General features: G+C 40.6%; 1 protein-coding gene across 1 annotated transcript in view; it reads left to right on the top strand.

The window, feature by feature from the left end:
• Positions 1 to 12,079, top strand: part of LOC132403324 (calpain-2 catalytic subunit-like) — a 102,206-nt gene that overhangs the window by 52,812 nt on the left and 37,315 nt on the right. The window contains exons 5-9 of the mRNA XM_059986775.1: positions 464 to 632; positions 3,374 to 3,451; positions 5,333 to 5,418; positions 6,632 to 6,706; positions 11,768 to 11,928. Coding sequence (XP_059842758.1) covers positions 464 to 632; positions 3,374 to 3,451; positions 5,333 to 5,418; positions 6,632 to 6,706; positions 11,768 to 11,928 — 569 coding nt within the window. The remainder of the gene's footprint in view (positions 1 to 463; positions 633 to 3,373; positions 3,452 to 5,332; positions 5,419 to 6,631; positions 6,707 to 11,767; positions 11,929 to 12,079) is intronic.

Raw genomic sequence — 12,079 nt, 5'->3', positions numbered from 1 at the left:
TAAGAAATGTATATTTGAAATAAATTCAATAAGTAGTGCAAAAAATAGTGAGGTAATGTTCATTGGTTGGTTCATTGTCTGTTCAGAAATATAATGGTGGAGGGTAGAAGCTGTTCCTAAAACTTTGAACATGCATCTTCAGGCTCCAGAAATGCCTGTTTGCAGACTGATCCACACCTCCCATCCCTAGCCACCACCACCAGCACCAAGTCTGAATGTTTTTTTCTTCTATTTCTCACCAGCTTTCATTTCCTCAGCAAGGAATTTGTTTCTCCTGTTGGATTGAGCCTTGCAAGTGAAATACTGTCTTGATTATTCAATTGGCAGAGAAGAAGAGATGGACCAGATCAGTCATGATCATGTCAAACAGTGGGACGGGATTGTGGGCTGACGGCCCTGTTCCTGAACCAATTTTCTTGTCTGCTTTTCTCACAAAGGATTAATTGTAATATTCATTTTCCAGGTTAAATGGGTCCTATGAAGCACTAAAAGGGGGATCTGTGACTGAGGGGTTTGAAGACTTTACAGGAGGAATTTCAGAGCGGTATGAACTAAATGAAGCACCAAGCAATTTCTTTAAGATCATACAAATGGCATTGCGAACTGGGTCACTACTTGGCTGTTCCACTGAAGTGAGTATCATCCTAATCTAGAGCACATCATCCTTGGTTTCTATTGTGGTTTAAAGTTTTTGCCAACTCTATATTATCATAAGACATAAGAGCAGAGTTAAGCTATTAAGTCCATCAATTCTGCTTTGCAGTTCCGTCATGACGGATTTATTGTCCCTCTCAACCCCATTCTTCTGCCTTCTCCCTGTAACCAGATGTCTTTACTACTGAATAACCTGTCAACCTCCATTTTAAGTATAGTCATTGACTTAGCCTCTACAGCAGTCTGTGGCAATGCATTCCAGAGATTCACCAACCTCTAGTTAAAGATATTCCTTCTCATCTTTGCAGTCAAGGGATACGAAGGAGTGCTTACAGGACTGCTTTGGGTCAAAGGACTGGGCAATATTCAGGGCTTTATCTTTGAGTCTGAATGAATATACCACAGTTGTCACTGACTTCACCAAGACCTGTGTGAATTAGTGTGTGCTTTCGACATCAGACCAGGCCTACCCAAAACAGAAGCCATGCATGAACCAGGAAATTTGTAGTCTACTGAGGGCTAGATCTGTGGCAATCAAGATCGGTGATCCAGACCTATACAAGAAGTCTAGGTACAACCTACAGAAGTCTATTTTAAGGGCGAAAATGCAATTCCAATTCAGGTTAGAGACCGATTAGGCATTTGAGGAGAATTAGTATGTCACCAAAACACTCGCATATTTCTACAGATATATTGTGGAGGGCATTCTAAGTGGTTACAACACCACCTGATGGTTGGTTGGCAGGAGGCAAAATGTGAGAATAAAGGGTGCCAGGCAAGGTTTCTGCTGAAGGAAATCATGGTGACCTTGGCTTATCTTATCATGTCTTTCCAAGTACCCTGAAACCTCATCCTTAATAATGGACTCCAACATCATCTCAACCACTGAAGTCAGGCTAACTGACTTATAATTTCCTTTAGTTTTCATCCCTCCCTTCTTAAAAAGTAGAGTCACTTTTGTAATTTTCCAGTCCCCTGCAACCTTTCCAGAATTTAGTGGTTGTTGAAAAATCATTAGTAATTCCTCCACAATCTCTTCAGCTACCTTTTTCAGAACCCTGAAGTGTTGACCACGTTGTCCAGGTGACTTGTCTAACTTCAGACTTCTCAGCTTTGCAAGCACCTCTCCTGAGTAATAGCAACTACGCTCATTTCTGTCCTGAAACTTGAATTTCTGACATACTGTTGATATCTTCCACAGTGAAGACAGACCCAAAATACTAATTATGTTCATCTGTCATTTCTTCATGCTCCATTACTTCCTCTGCAGCATTATCTTTCAGTGATCTGATGCCTCTCTTTTACTCTTTATATATCTGGAAAATACTTTTGTTATCCTCTTATATTATTGGCTAGCTTGCCTCACATTTCTCTCCTTATTGCTCTTTAGTTGCTTCTCTGACTTTTACCTGGCTGTCTGATATTTTCATTTTCTTCTAGAGGATTACCATTTCACAGTGATTGTTGACCACAATCCCCTTGTGTACATGGTGGCCAAAATACCCTTAGTCTGCACAGCAGCAATTCCACTTGGCCCACATATCAGGGGGTCACAACTGATGTACACCATATCAAGGAGAAATAAAGCCATGGCTGATTGCCTGTCATGGCCAGCCTTTGAGGCTGTATGCACAGGGGTTGACTTTACTGGCATGACAGCCAACCAAGCTACTGACCCAGAGGTCCAGGCTTGCTGTAGAGCTATCGTGGGTCTGCAGTTGGCTGACATTAAGTTTGGGGAAGCTGGGGTTTCTTTCCTGTGCGAAGCTTCAATGATCACTGTTGCCCTTTAGTGCCCGTAAACTTGAATGGACTGTTTTTAACTCCATGCATGGCCTCTCATATCCAGGCTGGAAGGCCTCACAGAAGTTGGTTGCACTAATGTTTGTGTGGCATAGCCTTCATGAAGATGTGTGTGATTGGAATGCAGCCTTTGTGGAGTCGCAGCGGGCAAAAATTAACACTCATGACATTGACCCTCATTAACCCTTTTGAGGTCCCAGAGCGACAGTTTGACATTGTCAATGTGGAACGTGTTGGGCCCCTTCTCTTCCAACCACCCCCCCCCCCCAACATATGCTTTCATGCATCTCCTTACCATGGTGAACCATATCACCAGGTGGCCAGAGGTTGTCCCTCTAGCATCAATGATGGCCTCAGAAGACCAACATCCCCTTAGGCCCCCTTACAATGGCCCATCCTGTGTTTCGGAACAGAGAGTAAAGATTTTTATGATAGATAAGAGCTGTAAACCTGAATGTGTTTTGGTAGATCGCCTTAAACTAGCACACCAGGATTTGGAGGATTCTGCTACCATGCCCCTGGCATCACAGCATGGCCATGAGCCTGTCAACACCCTTCTGGATGGGCCTGTGTAGAGAAATGTAACTGGTGGAAACCACTGACATTGAGTTGGGATTCACTTTAAGAGGTTGGTCTGATGAAATGACCTAATTACATGAGGTTCTGTTACTGCACTTCTGTTCAGTTTTTGAGGTGCAATAAATAAGTTGTTGTGGTTTATCTTAAACATAAAATGCCTCGTGTAATTTAATTTGCAAAAATCTACGGTACTACTCATGGAAAAATAAAGTAGCACAAGATGTTGTGCATTATATAACTAATAAATTTGATTAACTGACTTGTGTGTTAAATGAATGTTGATTAATTAATACTGACTTATTTGACTGTTTACTGTTGTTTTATGCATTATACTAAGAGCTCAGCAGGAAAGCAGACATGTACTTCGCAGAATCTGGTCAGAAGTCATGCTTATTCTATAACTGGAGCAGAAACAGTAAGTCTGAAACCAAGTGTTTTATTAACTTGTACTCCTAAATCTAGTGTTTCCTGAAAACAGTCAGGTACAGCTCTTCTTGCAAACTCTCATCTATTTAGCACTTTTACTCATATATTCCTTCATATATGACTTGCAAATTCCTCTTATCATTGGGTCCACCTGTCACAAACTTGAATGTAATTGTTGTTTGATCTGGCTAGACCACATCCTGGGGCTACCCTGAAATGAAATTACAGCTTCCTCACCTCTGTTATCAGGTGTATCCTTAAAGTATAAATTCCAGACTATTACTCCTTTGCAATACCGAGGGAACACTACACCATCAGAGTGCCATCTTTAAGATCAGATACTTATTCCAGCTCTGTGTGCTTTCCAAAAGGAGAATAAATTACTTTGTGTTGAAAGCAAGCAGCGGAGTTATCGTGGGTGTCCCAGACAATATGCATCATTTAATCAGCATCACTGGTCACTGCCATATTACAGTTTGAGGAAATTTAGTGGGAATGTGAATTGCCATCAGAGTTGCTCATTAAAATGTATTTCATTAGTAGTAAAGTGCATTGGGATATAGTTCCCCGAAAGCGACATCACAAGTAGGAAAGGTGGTAAAGCATGGCATATGGCATTCTTGCTTTCATCAATCAGGGCCTTGAATATAGGGTCAGAAAGACATGATGCAGCTGTATAAAACATTAATATTTGTGTACCTATCCAAATGTTTTTTCAATGTTATAATTATATCCACCCCCACTATTTCCTCTGGCAGCTTTTTTCATATACCCACCACCCTCTGGGTGGATAAACCTGCCTCTCAAATCCCCTTTACTCTCTACTTTTAAATTTTTTTTTAAAACTCTAAGGTCAGTCCTCACCCTCCTCATATGAAGAGCAGTTGATGGCTCTGGGCCTGTGCTCATTGGAACTTAGAAGAATGAGGGAGAGGAATCTCATTGAAACCTATTGAATGTTGAAAGGTCTAGATAGAGTGGCTATGGAGAAGATTTTCCAATAGTGGGGAAGTCTAGAATTACAGGGCACAATCTCAGAACAGATAGGCATCCATTTAGAATGGAGATGAGGAATTTCTTTAACCGAAGGGTGATGAATCTGTGGAATTCATTGCCAGTGAGGGCTTTAGAAGCCAGGTGATTGGGTGTATTTAAAGTGGAGTTTGATAGATTCTTGAAAAGTCTAGGTGTGAAACGTTATGAGAAGGTAGGAGAAGATGGTTGAGAGGGAAATGGAAATGGCAGAGCAGACTTGACGAATTGAATGGCCTTGTTCTGCTCCTATGTGCTATTTCTAGTATAGAGAGCATGTTAAATTTCATTCTCAATTTCACACTATCACTCACGGCCACTCTAAGTTGTCAGCCTGTTTGTTCAGCAGTAAATACAGTATGTGGATCAAAAATTTCATCTAACTGTACAGTGTGAATCCACTGTCTTTAATTCCTGCAACAAACACTTCCCCAGCCATACTTAAACTTTTTTTTTCCAATTTATTTCACTGACATGCCCTTCCCCATTCCCAAATTGCTTTTCTGCTTCTTGTTCTTTATTTGCTGACTTTAAGGCAGGGGTTCACAACATTTTTTATGTCCTGGACCAATACCATTAAGCAGAGGGTCCGTGGTTCCAAACCCCTGCTTTAAGGGATTTATAAACATTTCCTCTTTGTACAAGTTTTGCATGAATATTGTAACATCTGCTTTGTCCATGCCAAGTTTTATTCTTTGAAATTCTAAAAAACTGTTTGAAACAATTTCCTGTATTAAATATACTTAGTGCAGATTTTTGCTATAGATGCACTGAGTAACTGTAACCTTGGAGCTGAATAATGTAGAAACAAATTGAGGATGTAGTTTTAATCTTGTAGGTGAGCTATCAAGGTAATAAAGAGAAATTGCTGCGGATCAGGAATCCGTGGGGCCATAAAGAATGGACCGGAAGATGGTCTGACAAGTAAGTTATTTTGTGGAATTGTATGGTTATAGATCAAATGCATTTTTCAGAATCCTTCTGTCCTATGTTAATAGATAGTTATTTATTTAACAAGCCAAGACCTGTCTTCCCAAAAGCAGTGATGTCATGAGGCATTCAACCATAAGTGATCTGGGCAATGTACCTGCCTCTGATTAGTTATCAAGAGGAGCTTTGGCACCCTGAAGTGAATATTGCAGCATCCAACACATCATCCTCTGCACTATGGATCCCACCACTAAACATATCTTTAGCTCCCAACTTCTCTCCACTTTCCACAAGAACCACTCCCTCCATTAATTCCTTCTGTTTCATCTGCCTCTTGGCACTTATCCTAAGTGCTCCACCTGCCCATACACCTCCTCCTTCACTTGCATTCAAGGCCCCTAACAGTCCTTCCAGGTGAGGCAGCACTTCTACCTGTGAATCCTCTGGGGTTGTCAATTGTGTCCGGTGCTCCTGATTCAGCCTCCTCTTCAATGATGAGACCCATTGTAAACTGGAGGACCCCTTTGTTGAGCACCTCTGCACCATCCACCACAAGCAGGAATTCCTGGTGGCCAAACATTTTAATTCCCATTCCCAATAATGTTCTGACATGTTAGTCCATGGTCTCTTCATGTGCCAAGATGAGGCCATCTTCATGGTTGGAGGAGCAACACCTCATATTCCATCTGGGTAGCCTCCTACTTGATAGCAAGAATGTTGATTTCTGCTTCTGGTAAATAAAATATCCACCACCCCCCCACCCCCACCCTTCCACTATTCACCTAGCTTCAGGTATGACCTTCCACCTAGCTTCCTTCCCCTCCCTTCACCTTTTTAATTCTGGCATCTTCCCCCTTCCTTCTCAGTCCTGAAGAAAAATCTTGGCCCAAGATGTCAACTGATAATTCATTTCCCCAGATATTACCTGACCTGCTGAGTTCCTCCAGCATTTTGTGTGGCTTCAAATAATTTTTAAGCCATTTTTGAAATTCCAGACTAAAATCTGAGTCTTGGCTTTTAAGGGAGCTAAGTGTATTACTGAAAATATGGCAAGATTGGTTAAATTGTCATGCATATAAATAGATAATTTTGAGATCTTGGAAAATAATGGAGCTCCCATTGAGAAAGGATGATATTTCTATTCATGTGCCATTCCTGTAAATAGTGACAACATAATTATCCTTTTACATTTTTCATCTAATTCCAGTGCACCAGAGTGGAAAGAGATCCCCCTTGAAGAAAGAAAACGCCTTAATGTCAACTCGGAAAACGGTGAATTCTGGTAAAAATGAAATTCTTCCTCTGCCTGTCTTGATTTTATAACTTGCTTAGTGCCTACCAAAGCAAACAGGTATGTAGCTGGAAGCCTGAAGTAAAACTGGAAATGTTAAGAACTCAGTATGACAGCTTGTGGAGATGGAAGTAAGGCTGATTGTTCAGATCAATGTACCTCATGGTGAAATTGGAAGATGTTACAGTTGAACAGGCTATAATGTGGAAGATAACAAGACAATGCAACAATGTAAAATATACTCCCCACAGAGAGAGAAACCACTGCATTAGCTTGTCTCCACGCGATTAGTATAAAAATAAAATTAGTGCATAGTAGTTACAGGCTATAGGTACTATAGCTTGCATTGATTTTACTGTTTTTAATGTAGAAAGCTATCCCAAAGTGTTTGATAGAATGGTAATTGAAAAGTAAATGGTGAGTCAAAGAAAGAAACACAAGTGAGGGGTGATAAACTGTGAGAAGTAGATTGTAAATTGGGTCTTAAAGTACAATAAAGAAGTAAAGTAGAAGAGCTTTGTGAATTGAATTTCAGAAAATGGAGCTGGGTAGCTGAAAGGAGTATCACAAATAGAATTATGGAGAAGTAGAGCACAAAAACAGACCCTTTCGTCCTTCTAGTCTATGCCAATTCTAGTTCATGTCCATTTAAGCTTCAACTCCTGTCGACCTGCACCAGGAGCATAGCCTTCAATAGCTCTACCATCCATCCATCTATCTAAACTTCACTTAAATATTGAAATCGAACTTACATGCACCACTTATGGTGGCATCTCGTTCCACACTCTCACAACGCTCTTAGTGAAGATGTTTCCCCTCATGTTCCACTTAAACTTTTCATCCTTCACCAATGACCTTTGGTCGTAGTCCCACCCAACCTCAGTGGAAAAGGCCTGTTTGCATTAATCTTATTTATACACCTCATAATTTTGTATATCTCTATCAAATTTTCTCTCAATTTTCAATGATCTAAGGAATAAAGTCCTAACCTATTCAATCTTTCGTATTAGCTCAGGTCCTCATCTTTGTAAACTTTTTCAACTTTATTTCCATCTTTCCATTATGTAGGTGACCAAAACTACGCATAATGTTCCAAATTAGGTGTCACCAATGCCTTAAACAACTTCAACATAACTTCCCATCTCCTGTACTCAGTGCTTTCATTTATGAAGGCCAATATGTGCCAAAAGCTTTCTTTATGACTCAATCTGCCTGTAATGCCACTTTCAAGGAATTATAGACCTGTATTCCCAGATCCCTTTGTTCAACCATGCTCCCACCCTGAAAGCTTTGATATTCTTCCTCATTGTCCATTATACCCCAATCTTCATGTAATCCATAAATTTGCTGATCCACTTAACCACATTATCATCCAGATTGTTGATATAGATGACAAACACAATGGACCAGCACTGATCCCTGCAGCACTCCACTAGTCACAGATCTCTAGTCAGAGAGGCAATCATCTACTACCACTCTCTGGCTTCTACCACAAAGCCAACATCCAATCGAATTTCCTACCTCACATTGAGTGTCGAGCAACTGAACCTTCTTGACCACTTCCCATGTGGGACCTTGTCAAATGCCTTGCTAAAGTTCATCTAGACAACAAACTCTGCCTTGCCTTCATCCATTTTCCCAGTACCTTCCTCAAAAACTCTATAAGATTGGTTAAACATGACTTACCATGCATAAACCCATGCTGACTATCCTTAATCAGTCCATGTCTATCCAAATATGTACATATCCGGTCTCAATACCAGTGAAAGACAGAAGGCCAGTACAAATTTGAATCTAAACTGAATGTGTAGAAGGGGATGATTGTCACAAGAGTGGAATTCACTGTTCCTTGTGTTGAGTGGATGAAGCAGCAATTGCAAATTTTAAAAGACATTTAGACAGGGATGTGGATTGCAAAGATTTTGAGCAGGGGTTCCCAACCATTGCTTAATGGCATCGATCCATGGAGAAAAAGAGATTGGAAACCCCTGGTTTAGAGGGATATGGGCCAAATACAGGCAATTGGAACGAGCTCAAGTAGACAACCAGGTCGGCATGGGCAACTTTGGCTGAAGAGCCTATTTCCCTGTTGTATAATTATATAACGTTAAGACCGTAGTTTGGTGGTGGCTGTGGATGTGGTTGGAATTGGTGAGGCTCGTAACTCAGGATTCTCAATCAAGAAGTTATAAGTATTTAGTTCTCTGGCACTTTACAAATAGCAACACTGAGGTAACTGATAGTGAAGGGGAGACTATCATGGACTATCATGAATCATGGAAGCAATACTGGATTACAAATATGCTAGATTATCTGAGACCTATGAAATCCAGCATGTGAGTTTTTATAGTTTAAGGTTAAATGTGAGTGTTATAAAGCTCTGATCCAAAGAAACCTTTTTAAGAAGCATGTGAAAGGTTTTGGAATTGAAATCTTGGCTTCCAATTGATATAGTAGCTGGAACAAAGAGCTGCAGATGATAGAGAAATAAAAGAAAAGCAGAATGCTGGAAGACTTCTGAAGGTCACGTGGTATCCCTTGCTTTGGGTCAAGGAATCTTAATTATAGCTGACTAGTCCCATACAGTAGGATGTTCCAGAAGGTTAAGGCACATTGGATGCAACTTAAGTTGGCTCATTAGATCTAAAATTGGACTGATGAAAGGGGTCAGAGGATCATTGTGGAAAGATGGTTTTCTTGTTGGGAGCCTGCAGCCAATTATACAGCACAGGGACTCTTGGTATTTGGCATTTAAAAAAATGACAACTTGGGTGGAAATCTAGAATTGAATTTTATAATTATAATTATTATAACTAAAGCTCTGGGTGAAATGAAAGTTGCTGGTGGTGTGAATAACAGGATACTTTGTCTAAGGCTGCAGAAGGGAGTAGCTGAGATGAAAAGTTGAGTGGAATGTGGGCAGATGAAATTTATTCCCAACAAGTGCAATGTGAAGTAAAATAGAAATAGATTATTTACAGTAAATGGTAAGGACACGGAGTAATAGTGACTAACAGAGGGACCTTGTATTTCAGGTTCATAGTTCGTTGAATTTGGAACCTTGGGTAGATAGAGTGGAGATGAAAGACAATTGCTTTCATAGGTTGGATCATAAAATATAAAAGTTGGGAGGTTAAAACACTGGTTAGGCCATTCTAGTTCTGCTTGCCACATTATCAGAAGGATGTGGTTTGTACTGGAGAGTGTGCAGAACAGATTCACCAGGATGATGCCTAGACATAAATTATGACGAGAAGTTGGATAGGGTGGGCTTGTTTTCTGTTGATCCAAGGAGATTGAGGGGTAACCTGATAGAGCGATATCAGAATGAGAGGTGTAGAATCCCAGAATCCTATAGTTAGGGCATGAAAAATAAAAGGGCATTGGCTCAAAGTGAAAGGAAGGAGTTATAAATGTGATTTGATAATAATGTCTTTTGTATAGAGAGTTTATATTTGGAGTTTTCTGCTGCTAATGGTATCAGATGAAATCACTATCTTAATAGAAATTTAGACAGGCACTCAGGTAGGCCAGAAATATAATGACACAGATCTAATGCGAGTACATGAGTTAATGTCATGGATTTGTAGTATTGTACAGACTGGAGAAAGGCCCTCTGGCCCAATGTGTTCATGCTACTTTATTAGGGACACCTGTACACCTCGTGTGGTGAACTACATATACCTGTCTGGACACTCCCCCTTCTGACTGCTCCTGTGGCTCCTCCCACAGACCCCTGTATAAAGGTGATCAAGGCCTGAACCTGGCCTCTCAGTCTCCAGGATGTAGTATGGTGGTCACTCACTGTTTGTTTCTTCTTCCAGTCAATAAAAGCCGATATCTCGCCTTACATCTCAGAGTGAGTTATTGATGGTGCATCACCTCGTTAATGCAAATATCTAATCAGCCAATCATGTGGCAACAACTCAATGCATAAAAGCATGGTGAAGAGGTTCAGTTGTCATTCAGACTGAACATCAGCAAGGGGAAGAAATGTAATCTATGGTGACTTTAACTGTGGAATGAATGTTGGTGCCAGACGGGGTAGTTTGTCTTTCTCAGAAACTGCTGATCTTCTGGAATTTTCACGCATGGTACTTCTAGAGTTTATAGACAATGGTGTGAAAAACAAAAAGAAAATCCAGTAAGCGACAGTTCTCTGGGAGAAAACTGGGAGTTTGAAACATAGAAACATGGAAAATCTACAGCACAATACAGGCTCTTCAGCCCACAAAGCTGTGCCAAACATGTCCTTACCTTTGAAATTATCTCAGGTTACCCATAGCCCTCTATTTTTCTAAGCTCCATGTATGTATCCCAGAGTCTCTTAAAAGACCCTATTGAATCTGTCTCCACCGCCGCTGCTGGCAGCCCATTCCACGCACTCACCAATCTCTGTGTTCTTAAAAAAAACTTGCCTTTGACATCTCCTCTGTACCTGCTTCCAAACACCTTAAAATTGGGCCCTCTCAGGTGAACCATTTCAGCCCTGGAAGCTGTCTTTGCAGACTGTTGGAGCTGACAGAAATTATGGAGGGTGATCCATTGAATGTGAAGGCTGACAGGGTGAAGGCAAAATCAAAATATTCTGATCCTTGTTCGGGCTGAGAAGGGGTGAGAGCAGAAGTACAGGAAGTAGAGATGAGGTTGATAGCCCTGCCAACGGTGGTAGAGGGCTAAGCATGAAAAAAAAAGGCATCCTGAAAAAAGTGATGGGAAAATTCTTGTCATTAGAGCGGATACAGTAGAGATAGACAAACTAAGAGATGTATTGTAGGGTGGGAATTGGTGGGTTTGAAGAGCATCATGTAGATGATTAATAGATAAGTGACGGAGTGGGAAACGGGGTAAAATCTATTGCCCATATGGCAAACATGCACCAGAACAGATGGGTGGAATAACTATTCCCATGTTGTAATTTATGTATATCAATCCACCTTGTTTAATGTATAAGGAACAAGTCAATTCACAAATGTCTGCAATACTTTGACAAGGTGAGGATTTTGTCCTGAGAGAGTTTCAGATTTATTTTGTTACATCTCCACATTCTAGGATGGCATTTTCCGAATTTCTAAGTAATTTCTCTCGAGTGGAAATCTGCAATCTCACCCCTGACACACTTGCCAGTGATGAAGTTCATAAATGGAATGTGGTTGTTCACAATGGGTCCTGGAGAACTGGATCTTCTGCAGGGGGATGTCGAAACTACCCAAGTATAAAATTACAATTTTCCTCATCATTGTAATTCTGTAGAATCCAGTGTATTCCTTGGTAACACTGTCTTGGAACCAAACTGTTGCAAAGACTTCTGCTCTGCTAATATCTTCTTTATGCTTCAGCCAAAGATAATTTAGTGACAAGAAG

This window comes from Hypanus sabinus, chromosome 12, assembly GCF_030144855.1.
Source record: "Hypanus sabinus isolate sHypSab1 chromosome 12, sHypSab1.hap1, whole genome shotgun sequence".
NCBI classification, from domain to species: Eukaryota; Metazoa; Chordata; class Chondrichthyes; order Myliobatiformes; family Dasyatidae; genus Hypanus; species Hypanus sabinus.
This window is presented reverse-complemented; position numbering and strand designations above follow the sequence as displayed.